This window comes from Camelus bactrianus, chromosome 14 (genome assembly GCF_048773025.1).
Source record: "Camelus bactrianus isolate YW-2024 breed Bactrian camel chromosome 14, ASM4877302v1, whole genome shotgun sequence".
Classification (NCBI taxonomy): Eukaryota; Metazoa; Chordata; class Mammalia; order Artiodactyla; family Camelidae; genus Camelus; species Camelus bactrianus.
Window position 1 is genome coordinate 7,259,879 of NC_133552.1, and position 26,463 is coordinate 7,286,341.

Here is a 26,463-nt window from a genome sequence, read left to right on the forward strand (position 1 = left end):
CCCAGTTGTTTTCTTGTAATATAGCAACAAATGTTGTCAGAAACTTACTTTTATTTTCATAAGTTTGGCCCAAATTCTTGTGCCTTTTAAATGACTTTCTCACGCCAATCTAGGTGGCAAGCCATGCTTAACTTCTCTGAAAGACTGATGATTTAGTTTCACTGAAATGATTGGGTCTTTCTCTTTACCATGAACATATTGTCTCCCACAGAGAATGAACATTGGTTTACGGGCGTTCTTGGTGATAGCTGATAGCTTGCAGCAGAAAGATGGTGAACCTCCCATGCCCGTTACAGGAGCAGTTCTCCCTTCAGGAAACACACTGAGAGTGAAGAAAACATATCTGAGTAAAACATTAACTGAAGAGGAAGCCAAAATGATAGGTGAGTGTCAAAGATACGTTTGCACTGGGCCTTATTCAGCCTTTAAAATGACCAACAGGTACTTCCCTTTAGTGAGATTCACTTTAAAAAAAAATCTCCTTAAAAAAAAAGTAACTGATGAGACATTCCAGCATTAATTGTTTTGATTCATGCTGTGCTTGGTTTTACTGCCCTTTATACGTTTTGGAACTTCATGGTAAACATTTTTGCCATTTAAATGTTAGATTTTTATCTGTGGTCTTTTTTAACTTCTGATATTGGTTAGCTGCAATTTATAGTAAATTTCTAAGATATCTATGCCCTTTGGTAGATAATCCTGTTTATAAAGCAACTGTGTGTGTGTATGCATTCATTTATTCCTTCATTCATTTTTATAGTTCCTTTTCTTCTTTTTTTTCAGTAAAATTAGTTTAACCTGTGTTACAAACATGCCAAATCCCATATACCCCAAGGTATATTGTAGGTTTAACTTACATAAGATTATTTTCTTTTTAGTTTAACTGTCTTAATCCAAAGAGGTGTTTTTTTGTTTGTTTGCTTGTTTTGCATTTGTTTCTTCTTTACTGAGCTCTAGAATTTAGAAACCTCCTGCAAACTTAGATAGTTCCTGGATTCCAAAGACCTGGAGGAAACATATGAGGCAACTTTTTCCTTTAAAATATTTGTCTTCAGTTATCCAATGCTTAAATGAGTTCAAAAAAGTTTAGTAAGTGAGGTATAACCATTAATAATTATTTCATTAAAGTACAAATTTTAAATGCAAAGCAATTTGCTCTTCATTTGTATTATATACATATATAAAATGCATGTTCATATATGAAATACATATTCTGCAAACATTTGTTTTCCACTATATTAATGAGAGCGATAAAATAATATAGCTAAAATACACTCTTCTTCATTTAAAATTTTATTATGTGAAGTCATTTTATTGCTTTTACTAAAAAAAAAATCCACACATGTATTTTAGAAAATAATGTAAAGTTATTAAAATCCTAACCCCAAATGAGAATTATCTTTTATTCACACAATCACTCATGATGGTGAAATTTCTTATACTAACTAGAAACATAAAAATTCTAGCGTGGAACTTCCTATTTCCTTGTTTATTTTAATTTTTCTGGAAAATATTTCCCTTTGAAGTATTAGAATTCCTAGATATTGAATTAAAATGATTATCTGGGGAACACTATGAATGGGGCTCTATGCTAAGAGTCCTGCAGGTGAGAGATTGAATTGGCTCTGCTCAGAGAAGTCACTGACCCACAGAAAGTCTTCAGTAAAATAATATCATAGAGGATGAATAAACCAGGATTTCAACCTGATAAATTTAGTCAAAGATGTAACTGTAATGTGTGTTTTTCAGGCATGTCATTATATTATTCTCAAGTACGAAAAGCTGTGGACAACATTTTAAGACACCTTGATAAAGAAGTAGGAAGGTGTATGATGCTAACTAACGTCCAGATGTTAAACAAAGAACCTGAAGACATGATCACGTGAGTATCATGAGGACTAAGTTTTCAATGGAGGATTAATGAACCAAAAGACACCAGTGGAGATTCTTTCCCTTTATTCTGTGTTTCGTTCTCATCTTATTAGAATCAGAGATCTTAGAAGTTTTTCTTTTTTTTTTTTTGAGTTACAGTCAGTTTACAATGTTGTGTCAATTCCAGTGTAGAGTACAATTTTTCAGTTATACATGATCATGCATATATTCATTGTCACATTCTTTTTCACTGTGAGCTAACACAAGATCTTGTATATATTTCCCTGTGCTATACAGTATAATCTCGCTTATCTATTCTACATATGCCTGTCAGTATCTACAAATTTCGACAGAGTTCTTAGAAGTATTAAGGATAGTAAAAACATACTTTGATAAGATTTAATTAATGGTAAAAAAAATAAAGTCAAACCTGAGATTGATCTGTTTTGGTTATATTTCAAGTATCATTAGGCTGGGAAGTTAGAAAATGGGCCCAAGAACTTTTTTACTGGTCCACATTTTTCAGAAATGATGCTTTGCTCCCAAGCCCATGTGCTGTAGTGACATCACCAGTTTACAGCCATTCCATTTTCATGAATCTCAAGTTCACTTGTTTCTAGTGACAGTTCCTGAATTGTGAGAGTTAAACCTGCTTAATAGTCTCTGTGCAACTGTGCCATAGAAATACTGGATGTTAAGGATGCACTTGTAGCTTAGAATGTAGAAATCAAATGCTCTTAGCCAAAATCCCAGGTCTAGATTTGTAATTAAAGCTCTGCATTTGAAACTTAGACAACTTGTATTTGCTACTTTTGATTAATTATGGCAGGAACTCGGATTAGATTATGACTTTACATTTTAAGAAAGTTTGGACTTTGTTGTTGAACTGAGTTAAATTATATTTGGCACCTATGGCGTAAATTTCCAAAAATATAATTAGGAAAATTTTCTTTGTCACCCAGTTCCAAATACCACAATTAGCTGGAAGGTTGTTACCTATGTAGGGAAGTTCACATGGTGGGTGTGTATTTTTATTACAATGGTAGCATGTTGAAAACAAAGTATGACAAAGCAAAACATGATAAAATAATGTTAAAAATAGAGAATTGTTTAAAATACATATTTAGCAGTATGGCAAATTAAAATGAAAGCCTCCTCCTCAGAGCTCCACCTGAAATCTACAACCATTCCTTGGTTCAGTGTGATTTCTTCCAGACCTTTCCCTATGTCAACACAAATATGTACATACATACATACTTTTTTAAAATAAGAATGGGATTATATGATGTACTTGTCCTGCAGCTTGCCAATCGTTTGATTTAAATGATAGTAAGATCATGTTGCTTTAGACTTTTAAACCAAGATGATAGCAGAATTGAAATTGACCAAAGTTAATAACATTAAATATATTATGTACAGCGTATCTCACAAATTGCTGGATTGTCCATAAACCTTTAAGCTCCTTATTACATGCTCTTTGAATACATGAGAGCAATTTTCAGTTTTTAATATGGAAGATACAAGATGCTTTTAAAACTTCTGCCATGTAGTTGTTTCCTGTAAAAACAGTAAAGAAATGAAAGACCTTTAAAGGAAAACTGTATTTATAACCCAGAGATCATGAGATAGGGTCAGAACCAAAGCAGTATACTCAAATCCATTAAAGGGTACAGGTTTAGCTGTAAATGTAAACATTTCATTTGGATTTTAACAATACCTTAAACTTTGTCTGAGGTGATTCTTTACCTTTTCCTGTCAACCATCTTAAGACCCCCAAACAGGGCTAGAAATAGTTTTCATGCTAGACTTCAAGGCAGATCCTTGAAAAGAAAATAACTCATGGCTACATTTCTAAAAACAAGAAGAAACATTAGAGAATCATGTCAGCTTTTAGGAAAAGAGAGTTAAGTTGCACATCACGCTAATGGAAAGTTACTGGAGTTGATATTGGAGGTCGGTCCACCATTTTTCCAGACCTTGCTTAAGACGTGAACTTGAACATGAAGCATTCTGTGTTGCTCTGTTTCTATTCCTCATCCCTTTTGTGTGTTATGCTGGCTAATAATAATAATAATATATAATATCTGTTACTAATTATTGTATGATGTCTGTTGATTAAAATTACGTTATTTGAGGGATTCACACGCTTCCTTTAAAAGCCCAAAAATCAAGGACGCAGTAAAAGGAAACCATGCACCGATTAGAGTTTCTAATCTAGGCTTGCTTTATCAGCTGGGAAGTCTGGCAGAATTTGCCTTGCACTGCAGGCCAGGCAGGGTCATCTGTTTTCTGACAGGTATGAAAATAATCCCAACTGTTTAAAACATCTGGTGAGCAGGTTGGAACTATTTAAGCAACTTTTAATCAGTTCACTAGGCTCTGACTCAGTCCAGCCCTCACCACTGTACAGTGGCTTCCTCTCCAGAATCCTTATACATCCCATGCAGAAGGACTATGGAGAAGGAGAGAAAATAATCTCACAACTTTCCACAAAAGCAGAGTATTTTAGAAATTAACATATATGTGTTCTACTTTTCACATAAACAGTTTTGTATTCATTCCTAACAAACTTACAAATGCATGCTAAAAAGTAACATCACAGAGCAAAATTGCTGTCTGATTATCATCCTCAGATTATAGACAGTATGGATTCTGCTTGTTACATTTCTATTCTGACTGCAGTTACTGTTCCAGAAAGGAATTTACTTCTATGCTCCTTCATGTCATCATTACTGTGTTTGTGTCCTACGATTGTGTTAATTTGGTACCAATTTTATGTTTATTCTTAGAGGACTAAATCATCAGAATTTAAAAATGCTGTTATATTTTATCACTTAGGTTATTTGAAAGATTTGATACGGAATTTAGTTTTTTCCATAAAGGTTATTGATAAAATATGTGATTAAGAGTCAGTTACCTATTTAAATAACTAAAAGTTGAAATAATTTATCACAAAATTTATATCTTTCCTTCAAATTTTACAGCATAATATAGCAGGCATTAATTACCTTTAAAGATGCATATTCTCAAGAAAGTAAAAAGAAGAAATCTCCATAGAGGTCAGGACCATCAGTGTAATTTTAAAAATCAGAAATGGGTGGACAATTTATATACATTTCAGGATTTTACTTGACATTATGAAAGACTTAGTTTTGGAGGCACTTAACTTTTTTGGAAAAAAAACAAGGGTGGGAATTCTACAAGGAGAAGTGTAACTCATCAGGGAGAGAAGCTTCCAGGTGTCATGCTTGTTAGGGGCACCATTCCCGTCTTTAAATGCTGAATGTAGGAATGACTGCAGTGTATTTCTTACATGTGATGCATTTAGGCATTTCAGTGAATTCAGCGTCTTAAATGCAGCCCACAGGGACCAAACTCCATGGAACTCAGCTGAATGGCAAGACATATGATAGAATGCTACTGCTATTGGTGTTTTTCTTTTCAGATACATTCCTCTAAGTCCTCTTAGGACTGACCAAGCTCTAAAGGGCATAAATACTTAAGAATAATACAGAGCAAACAAACACCAGGCAGTGATTCAGAAAGCATGGATTCTAGTCTTTGTTCACATATTTGATCAATTTTTCAAAAAATTTTTCATAACCTCTGACCTATGTTTAAACTTTGTCTTCAAATTCTAGGGGTGAGAGAAAGCCAAAAATAGATCTCTTCAGGACCTGTGTAGCTGCTATTCCTCGACTGCTTCCTGATGGGATGTCAAAACTTGAACTGATTGACTTGCTGGCTAGGTAGGTGAGAACTATGGTGGGCATTATTTGATCAAAATTGATTTTAATCCTTTGTCATGATTCCCCAAAAAAAAAAAAAAAAAATATATATATATATATATATATATATATATATATATATATATATATATATATATATATATATATATAATGATTATTAAAAATGGACAAACATTTACTAATTCTAGGTATTCTCTGGAGTACCCAGGAAGAATATAGAAATGTTTTTCTTTTGTTTGGGTTTTTTTTGCCCATATTCAGTGGGCTTAAAATTCAATGTAGTTTGGGAGAGTACAGCTCAGTGGTGGCCCTGGGTTCAATCCCCAGCACCTCCATTAAAAAATAAATAAACCTAATTACCCTCCCCCACAAAAAGAGACAAAAACAGAAAAAGATTATTTAAAAAAATAAAACTCAGTGTAGAAGCAGATGCATAGGCATCTAAAGTAACTATCCAAGGCCTGAAACATGCAAGTTAAAGGCACAAAAAATGTGACACATGAAATCAGAGGATAGAAGGATTCCTGTGGACTGGGTGTGGCAGCAGATGGCTCCGGGGAGAAGGAGGAACTTGAACCACCCTTAGAAGGAAAGACTGAATTCAGAAATGGTACACGGAGCAACAGGAGGAAAAGCCCAGGGGTGGGCCCAGAAATGAGGAGATGAATCTGGCTGGAAAAGAGTTCACTCAGGGTCTGATTCCCAGTCTGAGACCCACACACCCACAGGGCCCAAGAGGTGGGTAACAGGGATGCTAAGCTAATTTTAGAACTTCAGAAGGCTTCCCCAAATCATACATTTTTCACCCTCCCCATCCACCATATGAATGCACAGTCCAACTAGAACCTAAAGTTAATTTGCTTTGAGTGATACGATCTTATTATTGTTAAGTAAGCTTGATTTTTCTCATGTTGATCCGAGGTTCTGGTTGATGGTTATGCGTGTCTTTAATTTAAAAATCATAAGTGACTTATTACCTAATTGCATAGAGAAGGCAAAATCATTAGAAACGGGGTGCATGGGGGGAATGGAATGAGGAAGAACAAAAGTCTTCCTTGATTTTGAAAAAAAATAAAGAAAAAGGAGTTTAGAAACCCAATGATAAAAAGAAATGGAAATAAAACTGGAGAGGTAGATTTTCAACTAATCTTTACTATTAGCTGAGGCGTTTGGACTGATGGAATTTTAAAGCAGGAGAATAACATAATAAAAAATGTCATTTCAGTCTGGTTAATCTGATAATGATGGAATAGAGGAAAGCCCGGAGAAGGATAACAAATATTAATGCTGCCTGGATGAAAGACGCATTATGCATAACCTTGTTCACCCATGTTCTCTAGCCTTCCGAGGGCACAGTTCCCATCAGTGTCCAAAAAACAGCCCCAGCCCCCATCCCACAAGACTACAGATCACCCGGTCGCCTCCCCACAGCTCTAAGTGTCCCCATGGAGCACAGTGTCTCCTGGCGATGGTGGTCATGGTGCTCTCTGCTCTGCACAGCCAGTCCAGGATCCTGTGTGGGTCACTTCCTGCTATCAGTTAATAGCTCTCATCAGTCAATAGCCTACTGTCCACCCCTCCTTTACTCTTTCCTCCTTCCAGTCACCACTAGCCCAGGGTGATGCTGGCTGGTGAGGTTTACTGAATGAAGATCCATTACTTTGCTAACCACTGTGTCAGCCTTGAGGCTCTCTGGCCAAAGCCTTCTGCCCTTCTCACTGGCTTTTGTCACCTCTTCTTTGCTATAATCGGCAATCTCGGGTCCTTCTTTCTTCCATTCCATGTTTAGGAGATACTTGAAGAAGAACATGAAGTCAAAACAAGTGCCAGCCGAGGCTTATGTGGAGGCCCGGCCCCCAGAATGTGAGCCTGGGGCACCTTCGTCAGAAGCGGGAGCAGTGGGGAAAGAGGGGAAACAAGCCCGGATCCCAGAGGGGCTTCCAGTTCTGGGTGAGGGAGGAATGAAGGGTGGATTCCCGGAGAGGAATGAACGTGATGACTTGGATGAAGGGTCAGGGAAGCAGAGGAATAAAGAGACTCAGATCCTGGGAAGGGTCATCCACACTCACATGGAGTCTCCTAGGATGATGCAGAGCCAGAGAGTAGAGAACCGCTGTGAGACGTGTGCCTCAATCACCCAGGAATGGGCGGGAGCAGCCTGTCCATGTGCCACAGACGAGCGGGCAGAGGGTGGTGGGACACAGAGGTAGGTGCTGGGAGCAGAGGCTGGGCGCCACAGTGAGGAGTTAGGAAACAGAAGACCCCTCTCCATGGCCTGTGAGCCAGCAGAGAATGGGCGCCCCCCCCCCCCCGCCGCCACTTAAGGGATCTGGAGGAGGTGCCTCCAGAATGGGAATAGGACTCACTCATTTGGAAATCTGGATTTTGCTTCCCTGCTTTGCCATTCTACTAGCCATGTGATCTAGACAAATGATTTCGCCCCCTCAGCCTGTCCTTTTTCCTTGGTAAAATGGGATTAGGACTGCCTGTCTCCTAAAACTGTGGAGAGGGTTTAAACGACAGAAGACATGGCCCTTTGGTTAATCTGCGAGAAAAATGTGTCAGCAGGGAAAAGATCCTTATCAGTTAAAGTGAAGTAGAGGGGAAGTTCACTTATTTCAGTGCAGGGCTAATTGGTGTTGATTATGTAACTAAGCCCTTTGAGATGCTGAGTTTTTTAAATGTTGTGCAGAGTCCTGGTGAAGTCTCTAGTTTTGCTGTCCGTCTGTGTGGGAGACGCTTACCTCTGGAATCACATGGTGGCCTGACCCAGTGCCGCCTGGGTCCGCTGGCCCTGGGGCCAGGCGTGTCCGGGGGAGTCTGTCAGACGTGGCTGGAATGGCGGTGCTATTTATAGTGCATCGTGCTTATTACGATGTACGTTCTCACAAAGCCCAAAGCGATGGGTACTGTTTTTATGAGGGGAAAGAATAAATAAATATTCTTGAGAGTTCAAGTCTTAGGGCAAAGTCAAGAAGATGGCTGGACTTATATGGGCAGCCTGTGAAGAGACCTTTTTCATAAGCTTCAAAAGAAGCCACAGGCCGTTCTCCTCAAGGGAAAGATAACTTGGCGTGCTGGCCCTCACACTGCACCTATTAACCTGTGAGAAAATGAGCCCCTTCAGATCTCAAGGTCAGAGGACAGAAATGAAGAAATCGAATAAGCAGTCAATGAGGGCTTCCAGTCTTAGGTCACCTCATTCCCCTATAGTCCAATCGCCTTTGATTCAAGTTGACTCCTGACGCAGAACATGATGTGGTCAGAGAAGTGTGGGACTTTTTACCTCAGACACTTCGTGGCCACATCCCTATTACATTTTTACTGGAGAAAAACTTTTGTTGTTTTTTTTTTTCATAATTGGCAAAATAGGACCAACATTCACGCCAGCTCCCCATCCCTCGAAGCTCAGTTCCCTGAATAAGGAGTCTCCAGGTTTTGCCCCACAGAACTACCCTGGGCTCCCTCCCCAGCAGCTCTGCTACTGCTGAATCCCAGACCCCTCCCCTCCGACTCCAGTTAGTATGTTCAGCGTAGCAGTAGTTAACAGAATGGAATGGGCAAACCCCTCTCTCCAAGCTCCTGACTTCCTGATTTTACGTGTGTTGCTCAGCCCACTCACGAGGGCCCAGTGTGAGGAATCTTCCCATGTCTGCCCCCACGGAAGCCACACAGGCCCTCCTTACGTCCTGATAAACAGATCCCTGGGGAGCATTTCCTTCCTACCCTCAGCAGAGCCTGCCCTTCCCGGCTGCCTGGGTCTCCCAAGGATTCTCCACATACGAGGGGAGCTCACGTCTCTCCTTGGCAGCCGTCTCTCTCTCACTCTCCTCACAGGTGTTTCCAGCTCCACCCTTGACCACAGGGAGGACTTTCTCTAGCAGTCTGTGGACTCCTGGCCTCTGTGACTTCCTGCAGCACTATGTGTACACAGAGGGCCTGCTGTGCCATATTTACTCTCCTTTCATGAATTAAGTAATGCATGTAAATCACTTAGCATAGAGCCTAGAACACAGTAAGCTCTCAGCAAACGTTGCTTATTATTTTTAGGCATCTTTAAATTTGAGTAACATATTATGCCACGATGTACAGTGCATCTTCATACACATCATGGTAGGAGAGCTGGGTACATATTCACTCCAATTTTCAGACAAAGAGATTAAACTTCAGAAGAGTGAAGTCAGTTGCCCGAAGTTATTTCCCTGAAGTCAAATGGAAGTGACAAATGTCATTGGTTTTATGCGAAAAGACAGATGAACACATTTTATGCAGTGTTTCTTGACAGTTGGTGGAGCTTCCTGAGGTAATGGATACACAGTTCCACGATCTTCTGTGGTGTCTGAAAAATACTTAACATTTACCGTTTATCATTCGTTTTTCAGCCTCCGTCTGTAGAGGGAGGGTGGCTAGCTGTTTTGAGTAGCCGGGTGAGAACTATGGAGTCATTGCATATATTGCCTCAATAAACCACTTAATCTTGTTTCTTTATTTTCATTGAGATGCAGTTCAAAGCACTGTAAATAGGTGGGTTCATTCTTTAATACCTGCAGAGAAGGAATTCCCACCACTTCTGGTGAATTTTCCAAAGGTTAACAGTCCACTCGTCGGCAAGTCCCTCCTTTGGGGACTTTAAAACTATTCACTTTAATCTTTAAACCCCTTCTGTCGTTGCTGACATTAGGGGCAGAAGGCCCCTCACCTCTGCCTAAGAACCTTTCATGTATCCTGTCAGAACTGAGAGGAGGCTGTTTCTCCTAATGGCTCTTTTCTTCCACATGTTGTGTGAATTTGAAATGACTCCCTTTTCATTCGTGCACCTCTAGCAGCAAAATTGTTCAAAGCTACTGAGCTGATTCCATCGGAATCTGAGCTCACCTTTATGAAAGTGTTTTCCGTTCAGAGTCATTTGTCTGATCCAACCAACCAAGGAAGGGGCCTTGCTCAAGTTCTGGGTTTTCCCCATTTTTCCCACATCCTTACTGAGTAGTAAGGTCCTGTGCTTACCCTCCTCACCCAGCCTAGACCACCCCAGCCAGGGCCCTGGGACCGTTCGCACCGGCACGTGTGGCCTGTGCAGAGTGTCTCTGCCCATTTCATCAGGCTGGGCTGGTCCGTGCTGCTCCGGCCAGCTGCCGGGGAGGGGCAGATGCGACAGGTGCAGCTGATGCTGGCAGCGGTGGTTTCTTCTGGTCTGTTTTATTGCTGTGTCACTGTGGAGTCCTTTTAAGCTTCCTCGATGGTTTTGTGTGTAACCACATACCTGTGACCCCATTTTAGGCTCCTGGAAACCAGATCAGCTTCTTAGAAGTGTTGCTTTAAAGTCCCCCAAACTTGTCACACTTCATGAGCTGCCTTCTCTAGAAGTCTCTGTTCTCTTTAATTACTGCTACCAAACTCTCACAGGACTGTTGTTTATTATGGTCACAGTTGTTTATTTTACAGGCAAGAACTTGTCCTTTCTTTCCCGGTTTCTCAATGGGATGGCCCCGCAGGGGTTTGGGGAACCCCTCTCCTCACCCCGACTCCTTGGCCACTGGACCAGGAGACATTGTGAGACAGCAGATATGCCGCCAGCATCTCGCAGCATCCCTGCACAACCTGCATCCTCAGCATGGCTGGGCATCTTTGTTATTTAACTCTGAGTCTTTGCCTCCTTTTTCATTAGCTAAAATTTTTTCTTTGTTTTATAATATTAAATCCCATGTGCTTCACAAGATGATCCGTGATTGTCTGGTTAAAATCTAAGAAAAGTACAAATGGGAGAGACCTGGGTGGGAGACATGTCAGCTGTACCTGATGCAAGCTCCCTACTCAGACTCTTCCAGGAACGACACAGGCAGGGGTCTTGTCCTCGCAGCTTCTTCCCCTTCGCCCTCACCCGCTGCCACTCAGACTTGCCCTGATATGTTATTTTCACTCTCAGTTCCATAACACTGGGCCTTTTTCTTCTACAAACATTCCACTTTTATTATCAACTGGGCCTTCTATTCCCAAAGCTCCCTCCCCTCCCTGGTCCTGTCTTTTCATACTCCAGGAATATTTTTGAGTGTTTTCACTGGTCAAGCATGTGAATACCATTGTTTCAAGAGGAGTGGGACCAAATATGGCCAGAGCTACATACACCACCTTGGGGCTGTCAAGAGTCCTTAAAACGATCCTGTGCTGTCAGTTTAAAGTTCAGACAGATTCCAGATGGCCAGTTGTGAATGATGGCAAAGTTAAGTGAAGAGTGGAATTAACCTCATTGGAAATCTGCAAGTATTGGCCCTTGCTTGAAAGTTGCATCTAAAGAGACCATGACATGGCTTTTATGTTGACTTTTGACTCTAAAGGTAGATTCTTGCCTACTTTCATGGGTAGTGTGCTGGGGCGGCCATAATACAGCACCACAGACTGGGGAAATCGGAGTAAGGTCTGTATTTTGGTTCATAGCACTGTACCAATGCTAACTTAGTTTTGGCAAAGTACCATGGTTCTGTAAGATGTTAACATTAGGGGAGCTGAGTGAAGAATATAATAATACAGTAGGGGAGGGTGACCCATTGTTCAGACACAAATAAAAACAGAGGCCTACGTGTGTTCCTTGATAGACGTAGAAGAAAAGCTAATAAAGTGAATGATTGTATCGTCTTCATTCATTTCGCAGGCTCTCCATTCACATGGATGATGAACTGCGACATATTGCACAAAATTCTCTTCAGGGCTTACTTGTTGACTTCTCGGACTGGAGGGAAGATGTCCTTTTTGGCTTTACCAACTTCCTGCTCCGGGAAGTAAATGACATGCATCACGCACTCCTCGATTCATCCCTCAAGTTACTGCTCCAGCTGCTCACCCAGTGGAAACTGGTCATACAAACTCAAGGAAAAGTCTATGAACAGGCCAACAAAATCAGAAATTCAGAGGTGATTTTCACCCTCTTCCCCCTAATTTATATTCTTTGACATAGTACATATGTAAATAAGTTGCAGCCCAGAGAACCTTTGTTCTTACTTCCTGCTGTCTAGGAACTTTCTCCCTAGTGGGTGGCCCTTAGTTTTCCCATCTGCTTAAATTGTGACCAAGAAACTCAAGGCATGGTAAGCCACATCAGGTTAGACTTAATAATATAAGCAAGGCCATTTAGGGAGTTGAAAATGTTTATTTTTTTTTTCAGGGAATTATGATTATAAATCTGTAAGAGCAAATTACCATAGGGCAGGGGTAGAAAGATGGATATGGACCTAGAGATGGATATGATCTAGAGATGGATGTGGGCCTAGAAATGGATGTAGATCTAGAGATGGGTATGGATCTAGAGCTGGATGTGGATATAGAGATGGATATGGATTTAGATACGAATGTAGAGCTGGAAATAGATCTAGATATGAATATGGATATAGAGATGCCTATGAATACAGAACTGATATGGATATAAAGCTGGTTATGGATATGGATATATAAAAGTTAGCTGCCCTCCAGATTTTTTTCTCCTAGTCAGCAACATATTAACTGCTTTCTCCCATAGCCAGAGAAGAAAGTACAGTCTTGTGGTTTCTTTAGTCTTTTGTGCCTCAGTCCGGAACAGCAAAAATTAATGATAACATTTTGAAGATCAGGGAGGAAGAGTTGTCAGAGGAGAACCAGGGCAGTGGTGACTTGGCATTGGCAATGAGCAGATGGAGAAAGGGTCTGGCTGGTGAAGAGGGTTTGAGGAATGTGGAGCTCGGGAAGTATAATAGCATTCAGGGACCATCTAGGGTACCAGAGATGAGGGTCAGGTCATTCCTCCTTGCTTGTATTCTACACTTGGCAAAAGATGACAGGGAGAAAAACAAGGATTACATATGCTTATAAAAGGAAGACTGAAATGAAGGTGGAATCTGCCTTGTTGTCTGGCATGCTTCTGTTTTAGATTCACTTGGTTTGGGAACTTTCAGAACACATCTCATGGAAGTGCAAAACCCAGATTAAAATCTAACATGAAAACAAGTAAACAAGTCTGATTAGAAAGTAAATGTTTGAAAATTCAATTAAATAGTAAGTAAAGGTCTATAGAGAATTTAAATAAAACCAAATTAGGCCACTTTGATTAAATATATAGTCATCTCAGATGGGATGGATGGAAGAAGTTTTGTTTTTATTCATATTAATAGCCTTTGAAAAATTATTTCATATCAGAAGCAGTAGAGGGTTGATGGTATTCCAAAGTAACAACTGATCTGAAAACAAAAAGGGATCTATGGTATTTCGTGAATAATAATTAATTCATAGACACGTCTGATTCTAAGCCATTGTAATTTGTTTTAGTATTACAAGGTCAAATGTGCCAGAAGATGTACATAGAAGAGTAGTTTTTTCTTCCATTGTTCTTTTTCTCAACATAAAATGTTCTCATTGCACGACAGCTAATTGCAAATGGCTCTGGCCACCGAATCCAGTCGGAGCGGGGTCCCCACTGCAGCGTGCTCCATGCCGTGGAAGGCTTTGCTCTGGTTTTACTCTGCAGTTTCCAGGTGGCCACACGCAAACTGTCTGTTCTAATACTCAAGGAAATTCGAGCTTTATTCGTTGCCCTGGGTCAGCCTGAGGTATGGACTATTTTTCTGACTTTTCCAATTCGTGTCTTTCAGCAGTTTCCAAGTTTAGATTAAAAACTATAAAGAATGCATTACTGTTTTAAGTACTTTCATGTCACCCATGATGCCAACAAATAATTTTTGATTCAGGGTGGGTTTTTAATTGCAAAATCGGACTCTTGATCTACAAGAGATAAGTCGCATGTTATGAGAGCAATACGATAGACCATTCCTGATTCTCTAAGAGATGGTGCTTTGTGAAGAAGTGAAGAATCTTAAGATTAGGTTATAGATCATTTTCTTTCATAATATTCAGTGTATATCAAACTAAGAAGATATTATTACATTTATATTAGAGAATGAACTTGAGAAAACAATCCATCCCGTTTAAAATGAGAAAGGTACCGAACAGTCTGACTCACTGAAAACTGTTTAATCTCAATAGTGGTAGAAAAATGACACCACAAGAAAACATGTCCCCTTGAGATGGGAGAAGTAAGCCAATTAATAACCACAAATGACTTCAGCTCTCCTCCCATTTTGGTCAAGTACTGTGCATCCTTGTTTGGTTGTTAAGGTACAGGTGGCCAAACTCTATACATAAGTTGATGAAAGAAGGACCAGCTTTATATGTCACATACTTCTTTAGAAAAATGCTACTTCCTATTTACTTGTTTTAAATCACTAATCTTGGTTCTGTGATCCTCAAATGGTCATTTTGTTTACAAAATATTTGCAAATATATCCCAGTCCTCTGTGTTCAGATTTCTTCAGTGAGCTTTCTGATATATTTTAGGACATCTCTGGGATCTGGCAAATGGATCTCTGAGACATTCTGTAGTTTGGTAAGCTTCCAGTAAGTCTCTAGTTAGGATAATAATGATGATAATAATTACTGCGTATGTGTCAGGCACTGAGCTGTGCTCTGCACGTATCGTCTCATATAAGCCTCACAGTATTGTTTTTGTCCCCATTGTGCAGATTCTAAGACTGAGGTTTAGAGGGGTGAGATGCCTTACCCGCAATCAACAGCTAAGGTGTGGCAGAGCTATAATTGAAAGCCAGATACATATGCTGCCAAAGACCAGATTTTAAACTGCTATTCCAGCAGGCTGTGTAAGGAACGTTTCTCCTATGTTGCTCTCTCTCTGGCCAGCCACAAATTTTTTTTGTATGATTTTCTTATTGAGGTATAATTGACGTACAACAGTGTACTAGTTTCAGGTGTACAAGATAATGGTTCCATTTTTGTATACATTGTGAAATGTTCACCACAATAAGGAGTTAACATCCATCACCATACATAGCTACAAGATTTTCTTTCTTGTGATGAGAACTTTTAAGATCTCCTCTCTTATAGCAACTTTCAAATATGCAATACAGTATTATTAACTAGAGCTGCCTGCTGTACCTTACATCGCCAGGACTTACTTATTTTATAACTGGAAGTTTATACCTTTTAACTCCTTCACCCATTTCGCCACCACTCTTCCCCCTGCCTCTGGCAACCTACCAGTCCATTCTTTGTATCTTGGTTTTTTTTTTTTTTTCAACCACAAATTTTTTGAAACCATTCTCACTCCTACATGAACAAGGACATTCCGAAGCTTTCTTATAAGACTTCTAAGTAAATAATTTCGTATTTTCAAGCCTCTCTATAATAAAGGATGCCAAAATACACGTTTGGGCATGCGTGCGTTATTTGTGTAGAAGAATTTCTTAAAAGATATTCTCTCTTGTGCTTTTTCCAATCTGCTTCTTTTACCAAATAGCTGTGCACGACATAGGTACCACATGGAGTACGTGGTCAGTCTCAGTGCCATTTCTTTGGGACTGAACTTCAATCACAGTCAACAATTTATCAGTTATTTTAGCAGGTCAGTGACTTAAGTAAGTAGCATTTCCGTGGTCTGGCAAAGCATACTCCTGTGGGGTTTCCATTCCTTCACATGAATAACAATATGAACATTTTAGTGAGTAACGTGTGGCACTGGGATTTAGATACATGTATGTGCACAAGTTTTTAAAATTCAGGTACATGTCTTTTCAGTACAATGTGTGATTGGAGCTCTAATTATCTTCCACGGAAACTGGTAAGACTAAACTCAGAATCCTAGGGAGTTGTACCCCTCCCTTTCACCACCTTGGCACTCGCTCTTCTGTGAGAAAACCCTTATCACTACCTTGCAAGCTGTTCTGCTTCATGTGCCAGACAGAGGCGCCAGGGAGGGCGGAAGGATTCATTTTCCCGTGGAGAATGACTGCCTCCCTTCTGTGCAGGACGATGACAGGCCTATGATTGATGTCATGGATCAGCTAAGTTCTTCCATCCTTGAAAGTTTTATTCATGTAGCAGTTTCGGATTCAGTAAGTACATGTTTGATCCTCTTTGCTGATGGTTCTTAAGTATAAACTCAGCCTCTCTGAAAAAGAGACCCCCCAAAAAAATGATGTGGAAGAATTCTGGGGTTTTGTGTCAGGTTAGTAAACAGACGCAAAAGTACTTAGGAAAACAAGACTAGCTTCTCAAATACTAGCTCAGGAGATACTCAGATACATTTGAAACAAAATTTGAGCCTTAGGAAAACAGATATTTTGCAAATAGCAATTTCAAGAATTGTTTGGGATTCTTTGAGAAAATTAATTTGCTTTATTATACTTAATACTATATATAACTTATACTTATGTGGTGCGTTACAGTTTACAAGTTGCTTTCATATTTATTGTCTTTTTTGACCCTCATAGGTATTGAAACTCAAAAACATTAAGGGTCAGGACCGTATCATACAGAGTGTTAGGGCCTGAGCTTGACCTTATCTGGACTCTGAATCCAGCAGAGCTTAATCTGCTACACAAATACATTCTTTGCTTTGAAGAGCATATTGGCAGCTTTCAATTTCTGATCAAGTAGTAGGGAAATTGAAACTGATTTTAATTATCTGACTTTTAAACAGTTAGTATATAGCACAGTGATGAGGCTTGGATTAATTTTAGCTAAATAGCTGAAGAGAAGCGGGGCAGATCTGTGGAATCCACATTGCTGATGCCCCTTGTATGTTGTGGTCAAATAAGTATAAGATGAATATAAACATATTTGACAAACAGCTATAAGTAAATATAGAACCTAAAGGCATTTGTGAGCTTGTCAAGCTGAGATTGAACACAGATCCCTATTTTTAGCTGCCCTGTTCTAGCGTATGGTTGTTACATTAATGATAATTCCTTAAACTGTTAGCCAAGCAGTGCAGAACTTACCAGGGATATTGAATAGTCCTACCTCTTCGTTTAGAAATTCACACTGTTTTGACATGGAATGGAAGAGTCAGGTGTAATTGTTTTATATACATACCTTGTTTCCCTGAAGATTATGCTTTGTTCATGTGATTTGGGTTCTGTGTTTATCAGAATCAAAATGTTGAGCTGGGGTAACTAGGTCAGCATTTCTGCACGTAGGAAGATGCACAGACACGGGAGATGAGGGATGGGGGAGAGCAGTGTTTGCTTTGTGCCAGGTTTGACTTCCGTTATCTCATGTAATTCACTTAAAAATTAGGTGAGATCAGCATTATGATTTCCAAGTCATAAATTAAGGAGACAGAGACTCTGAGACTTTCAGAAATTTTCCTAGGTCACAGGCTGGGGGGCAGAAGCCCGTATTGGAGCCTTACCCTCCGGCTCTGGACCTGTAGCACTCTTTCCCGTGGGAACTTGGAGACCCAGCAGAACAAACGGGTCACTTTTAATGCCTAACAAACTTAATGGCAATGTTCTCTTCTGTCACAACAGCTAGATTATTTGAAACTTGGTCTTCCCTAAACTTTGATATTCCGGACTTAGAAGAGAATGAAATATTAAGAAATTATATGTTATCAATAAATATGCATCTACATATGATGTAATATATAATGTATATTAATACAGACATAGATATCTTTCAGAAGGCTTTAGAATGTATTATTTTAACTTGGTATCATAGAAGAATAAGTAAGTATCTTAGCTCAAAAATCGTCAGTAAAATGCCCTTCATAAAAGGGGTTGAACTTAGCCATCTCCCTAAGCCAGAGGGAAGGTGTTTCAGTCCAAGTAAAGGTAAATAAGATCATGGCTTAAAAAAAAAAAAAAACACTTATTACAGGATAATAACACATTTAGGAATCTCAGAGGTTGATAATTTTGCAGAATTTGAAATGGACAAATCCATGGTCGAGTTTAAATTAACTAATGCCAGGGGGAGGGTATAGCTCAGTGGTGGAGCACATGCTTAGCATGTATGAGGTCTTGGACTCAATCCCCAGGGCCTCCATTTAAATAAATAAATCGAATTACCCCCTCCCCTTAAAATTTTTTTAATAATAAATTAACAAATGCCATATTTTGTTAAACAAGTATTTAATGAGCAGCTTCTGGGTACAAGCGTACAGGGCTACATGACATTAAAACTGTACAAAACATGGCCCCTGTCCTTCAGCATGGCACTTCTGCTGACTGAAGTCTAGCATAGGAAACGGCGATGACTGCAGACCCAGGTCCTACGTGGTAGGGGTTGGTGGGAGGGGTGTTTCAGATTCCAGCTCAGCCTGTTGCAAAGGTGGACAGGAAAAGCACCACGGACCAAGAGGCTCTAGGCAGAGCCAGGACGAAGACATACAACTTGCAGCTCAGCATTGATACCCTGCTGGCTTTTTGCACCTGCAGGCAACCTTACCGCTGACTCACAGCGTGGACCTGCAGTGGCTGGTGGAGTGGAACGCAGTTCTGGTCAATAGCCATTATGATGTGAAGAGCCCTTCCCACGTCTGGATTTTCGCCCAGTCTGTCAAAGACCCCTGGGTCCTCTGCCTCTTCAGCTTCCTCCGGCAGGAGAACTTGCCCAAGCACTGCCCCACCGCCCTCAGCTACGCCTGGCCATACGCCTTCACTCGGCTGCAGTCGGTGATGCCCCTGGTGGACCCAAAGTAAGGCATTAGTGCGCTCTCCTCTCTGTTTTGCTTGCTTTACCATTTGCCCTTTTACATTTTTATTTTATATAAGAAATCGGGATATCATCCTCTCTAGTATCTGACTATCCTACTACAGAATTCTTAACATTGAGTAAAAGCAGGTTAAAAGTTCTTGTCTGGAGTTAGTTTTTCCCCCCTTAATAATCAGTGTGATTGTCTGAGCCTCGGATCTCAGCGTCTTACTGCTGAAGATCTTAAGTTCCATTCAATCTTCCACCCTTTAGAGACATTCCCTGTCCAGACAATCTTTGAGAGATAACTTGTTCAACCAGTTGGAGCCCTTCCCAGGATCTTTATTTAATAAGCGATATCTAAAATCTGGAATTTCGTTTCACTCTTGTTTTCTACTCCATATTTCTAGTAGCCCAATTAATGCCAAGAAAACCAGCACCGCCGGCAGCGGAGACAACTACGTTACCTTGTGGAGAAATTACCTTATTCTTTGTTTTGGAGTTGCAAAACCCAGTATTATGAGCCCAGGACACTTAAGAGCTTCCACTCCAGAAATAATGGCGACCACGCCCGATGGTACAGTGAGCTACGATAACAAGGTGACATGACATGCTTCAGAAGAATTATTCTGTAAGGTTTTTTTTTAGCTTGTTTGTCTAGAGTTCACAGTGTGAATTGCACTGTGCCTGCCATCTGGAGTATATGGGATCAGATTTTCATCCTACACATCTCTAAATTCCATTGAGTGTTTATGTGAATAATTTATTATTCCTCCCTGACAACTGGGGAGCTGAAGATCAAGGGACGTTAGGAAACTTGCCTAGGGCCACAGAGTGACTTGTATTTACTAGTGCCTTGAGGTTTCATTCATGTCCTGCATACCACATTTCTCTCACTCCTCACCAAGTATTCACCTTTAAACCGTGTCTTGATTAAATTATCGTGTTAAAGATGGCTTTGCGGAGTTAAGTGAGTTTAAAAAATAATAATAATAGATGGCCGTTATACTGTAATAATAAGAATGTTCTTTAGGATGTGTGTCCCAGGTGAAAATGCATTCATTGTGCTGTGTTAAAATTTATGTGCTTTTTTTCCTGAAATGATGGCAGTGCCTTGGGATGTGGTTCAGTACTTTAAAACTGTTATAATGGAATCATCGTTTAATTAAAGGAAGCATCAGTTATCATGTTACCTGTTTTTCACTTTTGATTAACTTGTTTCAGGCCATAGGCACCCCATCGGTGGGAGTTCTGTTAAAGCAGCTGGTGCCTTTGATGAGACTGGAGGGCATTGAGATCACAGAGTCCCTAGTTTTAGGATTTGGAAGAACAAATTCCCTTGTTTTCAGGTACAGTGATCTGAATGAGTTGTTCTGAATTCCCACGTGCTGCTGCTGTGGCAGTTGCTGATTCTGACGCAAGTTTGAGTTCGCGTATTGGCTTGTGTCTGGAGAGTCTGCAGGCTTTGCACAATTTATGTCCTTTGGCTTGATTTGCATGTGACAAGCATTCTTTGCTGCTGCCTCCTCGCCTCTCACTTTTAGTCATTGCGACTTTGATTTTACCCGTTGGATTTTCTCTCGCTCGTAAGCTTTGTTTTAGGTGACTGTAAGTGAAGATAATTCAGGGTCAATCCCTAGTTAGACAGACTGTTCAGAGGCTATAATGTCAAAATAACAAGTGTCTGCTCATCAGCCGCTTGGACAAAGACTCCCAAAGGTTAAGCATTGGTAGAACACTTCCTGGGGTGTCTGCTACCATTAAATGCTTGTTGGTCTTTCTGTAAGATGCTGTATTTGCCTTAAGAGGACCATCACATCTTAATTTCCGGATTCCTTACTCATTTCACACCTGTAATCAAATAACCCTTCCATCTGAGACAGTGTCAAAGCCTTTGCAAAGAGTTATCATTAAATGTTAGTTCAGGCTGCTTCTGATGACTTTATCTAACAGTGAAAGCCTGGAAGGGCAAAGAAAATCTTAGTTTTTCATGCACACAGAAAAGGGAACGCTTCAAGCATCGGTGAGAAATCGTCTGAAAAATGAAGATTAATGAGACATTTTAGAAGCAACTGAAAAACATGTTACAATATAGAGTCAGATTTTATCCGTAAAAAAAAATTGCGACTACTTGAGTGCCAGTTAACCAGTGTTTTACTACTTACTGGTTATATAATGGTGTATACAGATATACTAAAGAAGATAATAAAAATAATGCCTAGAATTGCCTAACGTTCTTTCCCAAAGAACCTAAGGCTCCTTTGGGTATCTTACCCTCTGAGTATTCCTAGGAGCAGGCACGATTATGCAATTTACTAGCCACGTGGATATGGAAAACTTAACGTCTCTGGGCCTCAGTTCCCTCATCTGGAAAATTGTTTTATAAATAAAAGTAAAATGAATCTCTCTAATTTAAAGAGATTGGTATAATTATAGAATAAATCTTACAGATTTATTGAGAGGATTAAGTGTAAAAACACGTGTAGTAAATATTTGATAAATGGTTGCAATTAGGCAAAAGAGACCGTTAGTATTATTTCCATTTCTTTGATGAAGAAATTCTAGCATCTGTATTGGAGAAATCTGGAATGGAATTCAGGCTTTCTATTTCTCAGCACAGAATGCTATAGAGTTTACCTTCCTGTCCTTGGATTTCCCTGGAGGGTGATGTTTAATGGCACAAAATATTCTAGCAGGAAATACAAGGTTTCAGACATGGAGCAGACTATAGACAAAATACCTAGCGACAGGCTCCTAATTTTGTCCATTGTGACAAAGCAAATCAGAAGTTAGTTCCTAAAGATGGCAGTTGATTAGATTAGCAGATATAAAGCTGAGACTGGAGGTACTGGGGACAGGTGAACTATATACATGTAGTATAAGATATGCATTAATATGATGAATTTTTTATTTTCACTGTGTAAGAGAAAATGTTTTGATGACAACCTATTATAGTACTGGCCATAATTTACATTGATCATATAGCTCAAATAAAATAATTTGTCTCTGAAATTCCAGAAAGACTTCAAATCAGCTATAAATCAGTGCCCTGAGCACTGATCCCAAAGGTGGTACCATAGTAATTGCACCTGTTTCTTTTGCTCTAATTAGATTGAGAATTTCTTCTGTTCAGGGGCTCAGTTTTATCTATCTTCAGCCCTACAGCCTGCAGTAAAGGGCTTTGAACTTAGTAAGCACCTACGTAATATTGTTTGTGCAGTTGTTTAGGTAGTGTTTTACCGTAGAGGTCTCCAGAACATTAAACCAAAACTAAGTCAACGAATTTGTATTGACCCCAAATTATATACACAGCACTGGGATTAAGACTGATAATACGAGGTCTAGCCCAATGCCTGATTCCAGTTCATTGTGTGATTGGGAAATGGAAAGGAAAGGCCAGGGGGGATTTTGATACCAGAAGCAAAGTTTTTTTAAAAAGCAGATTAGTTAGTATTGAATGGCTATATTTTGTGACAAATTTGGTGTCAATAATGATGAATTCTAAATGCTGACCTTTTTTATTCATAGAGAATTGGTGGAAGAACTTCACCCATTAATGAAGGAGGCTCTGGAACGAAGACCAGAGGTAAGGTTTTGAATTTAAATAATGAATGCCTTGGTTTATTTGGACAGTAGTGTGAGTTTAAATCATACCCAGTGGTTTCCCCTAAAGAAAACAAACATATCAACATACTTTTAACAATGAATCTTACTATTTTAACTTTTGTTATTTTCATTATTTTTCAGTATTATTATTTCAGTATTGTACTAAATATAATATCATATGGTTCCAATTTTAAAAGATTTTAGGTCCAAAACTTAAGCAACCTAAATAGTCATGTGTTTGCTAAGATATTACATTCTTGCAAGAGGTTTTAGTTAAGACTGAATTTTGCTTTTTAGTTAGTTTGCTTGTTTTTCACAAGGGGTTGAATGTCCAAGAACATTGTTTCATCTGGTACATGAGGCATTTTCCTCAACATCATTGTCCCTGAAGTGAACTCTGAAAAGGATAAACTTATAATAGAGCAGGATGAAAACATTTAAAGATTAAACAAGAACCTCCTCATGTAGTAGATAAGATGCAACAAGCAGCTGAATTTTGGCAACTCAAGTAAGCATAGTTTTACCTCCGTGACCAGAACTGGGGGGACTGTTAGTGACCACGGTCCTTTTCCACTTGTTTCTGATATTTTAGTTTCTCAGCAGCTGCTGGGAGCCTCTAGAAAATGAGACTTATTGATTCTCAACATTTCCAACTTATAAATGTTTTTTGACCCACTTACGATCTGTTTCTCTCGTAGCCCATAATAGAAAGTGTATTCTCTAAGGATTAGGAAGGAAGAAAAATACTTTTTGTCTTCTAAGCTTAGAAAATGGAAAATGACTTGATGATGCCTTTCTTTAGTACAGTTTCCTAAAGCAAAGGTAGCATTGTCGTGCCATGTCTGTAAATGGTATTGCCTCTTTCCACACAGAACAAAAAACGCCGAGAACGGCGGGACTTGTTAAGGCTACAGCTACTTAGAATTTTTGAACTTCTGGCTGATGCTGGTGTGATAAGTGACAGGTAGAGTGGAAATTATACTGAGTTAATCTTGCTTTACCAAACTGATCTTTTTGTCTCTTTCTTTTTCTTTTTTTTTTTTTAATATTACATTTGACTTTTACTTAGAAAAGTACCCAAAAGCTTGGTTTTTAAAAAAAAAAAAAAGTATTTACACTACACAAAGGTCAAGAGCACATTTAGTGTGTGCATTCTGACAGTGAATCTTACTTTCCATGCTGCATGCGCTACTTTGACACAAAGACTAATCATCTAAAATTTTAATTTCCTTTTATTCCAGCACAAATGGAGCCTTAGAGCGGGATACTTTGGCCCTTGGAGCTTTGTTCTTAGAATATGTGGACCTGACCCGCATGCTCCTAGAAGCTGAAAATGATAAAGAAGTTGAAATTCTGAAGGATATCCGGGCACATTTTAGTGCCATGGTTGCCAACTTGATTCAGCGCGTTCCAGGTGATACATCACTGCAAGTTACCTTTCATGCTGGAAAAGACATTTGTGTTCATTTGTGTGCTTTCCTCTTTAAACCCACTGGCCTGTGGGCCGGTCTGGGATGGGATGGTTTATTTGTTTGGAAATACCTGGAAATCCACGAGAACAGATTGTGGTTATGCAGCAAAGGGTTGGTAGGGGAACAAAAGGAATTAAGTCTGGCTTTGTGCTCATCATCACTTGTGTTCTTTATTTCGGCTCCCATCTGAGCATGAACCTGTGTGATTTCCATAGGAAGAAACTAATTCAAAAGGAACATTCACATGTATTTTCATTCACCTTGTGCTAATCTGTGAACGTATAATCTCAGCGATAGTCCCACTCTTGGCTCTATTCAATCAACACGTTATATAGAATTCTATATAGCTCAAGAACTTATTGAGAATTTTTTTCACAGAGCAAATAGGTCTAAAGCATTTTCATCTAACAGAAGCATAGAGAATAAAAATAGCTCATCAGTTTGATGTAAAAATTAATTATTGTAATTAAAGCTTTTTGACATAATTACAAAAAGCTGCAACTCAACTGTTTCTGCTTTTTCATCATTTTGATATTGGAAAACCTTCTTACCAATCCGCCGCATCTTTGATGACCCTAAATTAAGATTTGAGTTAACTTCTTCGGTAAAAGTGTGTTTTGTTTAAAATAGTCTATACGTTGTATTTCATAGTTCTTCCTAAAGACTCCGCAGCAATCGAGAGAACATTTTTCATGTAATCAGCAGCTGAGTGGAAGGTGTTGTGTTTTTTTCTGGACATTGATTAGAGAACAGTGTCTCTGAGTCCATTTTCTATCTCTACTTTCTGCTCTGAGACGAGGTGCTATTGACTGAAACATGAGAAGAAGAAAAAGAAACTTAGGCTTGACTTGTTAGATATATGTTTCATGACCAAAAGAAAACTTGAGTTAGAAAATGAAATTTTACTCCTTTCCCCAAAACTTAAGGATCATGCATAATAGCAACATAAACTGTATTCTCTATATTTTTCAGTTTAGCAGACTCTTAGGCTCTGTGTTTTCTCTCTAGTTCACCATCGAAGATTTCTCTTCCCCCAGCAAAGCCTGAGGCACCATCTTTTCATCTTATTTAGCCAATGGGCAGGACCCTTCAGCATTATGTTCACGCCTCTGGACCGTTATAGTGATAGAAATCATCAGATTACAAGATACCAGTATTGTGCATTAAAGGTAGGTCACCTTCGCCTCAGTGAATGACTTTGCTCTCATCCTGGAAGAGACTCCCAGAAATAAATTCCTCTATTGCTAGGACTCTTCAGAATTTTCAGAATCATGGTTATAGCGTGGTTTCTTTTAGAAAATTAACTGTATAGCACCTCTGTCATGTATACCAGAAGTTGCTGTCAGGCTGACATTTGCCTCAGGGAAGCTAATTTAAACCCTGGCCCTGGTAGTCATTTGGACCCACTAATTACAAAGTGAATCAAATCTTCCCTTACATTCTCTTCCCTTTCTTCCTCCTCTCTCAAAGAAACTAAAGTTTATATTCTTCATTTTCTTTATCTTTGATTAAGAACCACAATTATTTATTTCTATATTTTTCGCAGTTTGTCAATTTAGTACATTAGTCAAATATTTGTCAAATTTGTCAGTTTAGTACGCTAGTCAAATATTTGTCATCAAAGGAAAATTTGAAAAGCTATGCTTTTCCTACAAGCAGAATTCATTCATCTGAAGTCACCAAAGATAAATTTATTTTAAATACTGTGAAATGGTCATTTTGTTTTGATTATCTTAGTCTTTCATCATAAAGATTAATTATAAAATTACATGTCTACGAAGTTCAATTTATGGGTTTTAACTCTTATAAAAAGACAAAATTAGGAATCTGGTTTTTTTTTTAATTGAATCCGTTAAGGAATATTCTTAAATCTTATGGAAATAACTACTTTAAAAGACCTTAATCGTTTATGAATCTGGTAGTATGTTTTTTAAACTCAGTTGCATACCATCCAGTCATCCCAGGTTTCATTCCCAGGTTGTGTTCTGTTTCGTTGTCAGGCTATGTCAGCCGTGTTGTGCTGTGGCCCAGTGTTTGACAACGTGGGCCTTTCCCCAGATGGTTACCTGTATAAGTGGCTTGACAACATTCTGGCTTGTCAAGACTTAAGAGTGAGTACTAGCCAAAAATGCATTGTTTTTAAATATCTTGAGGGTTCTGCCTTGGTTGCGTTACTGACATTTCTAAGCATTGTTCACAGCACAGTTTCTTCAAACATCAGCCACGAAAGTGTAGGCTTATGTGCTGTTCACATT

General features: G+C 39.2%; 1 protein-coding gene across 7 annotated transcripts in view; it reads left to right on the forward strand.

Moving 5' to 3' along the window:
• Nucleotides 1–26,463, forward strand: part of FRY (FRY microtubule binding protein) — a 361,526-nt gene that overhangs the window by 248,818 nt on the left and 86,245 nt on the right. For all 7 annotated transcript variants that reach the window (XM_074378020.1, XM_045514136.2, XM_074378016.1 and 4 more), the window contains 14 exons: nt 212–383; nt 1,750–1,882; nt 5,514–5,621; nt 12,268–12,526; nt 14,009–14,191; nt 16,460–16,546; nt 18,875–19,134; nt 19,541–19,730; nt 20,355–20,479; nt 22,659–22,716; nt 23,609–23,700; nt 23,978–24,150; nt 25,217–25,377; nt 26,209–26,319. In XM_074378020.1, coding sequence (XP_074234121.1) covers nt 212–383; nt 1,750–1,882; nt 5,514–5,621; nt 12,268–12,526; nt 14,009–14,191; nt 16,460–16,546; nt 18,875–19,134; nt 19,541–19,730; nt 20,355–20,479; nt 22,659–22,716; nt 23,609–23,700; nt 23,978–24,150; nt 25,217–25,377; nt 26,209–26,319 — 2,112 coding nt within the window. The remainder of the gene's footprint in view (nt 1–211; nt 384–1,749; nt 1,883–5,513; nt 5,622–12,267; nt 12,527–14,008; nt 14,192–16,459; nt 16,547–18,874; nt 19,135–19,540; nt 19,731–20,354; nt 20,480–22,658; nt 22,717–23,608; nt 23,701–23,977; nt 24,151–25,216; nt 25,378–26,208; nt 26,320–26,463) is intronic.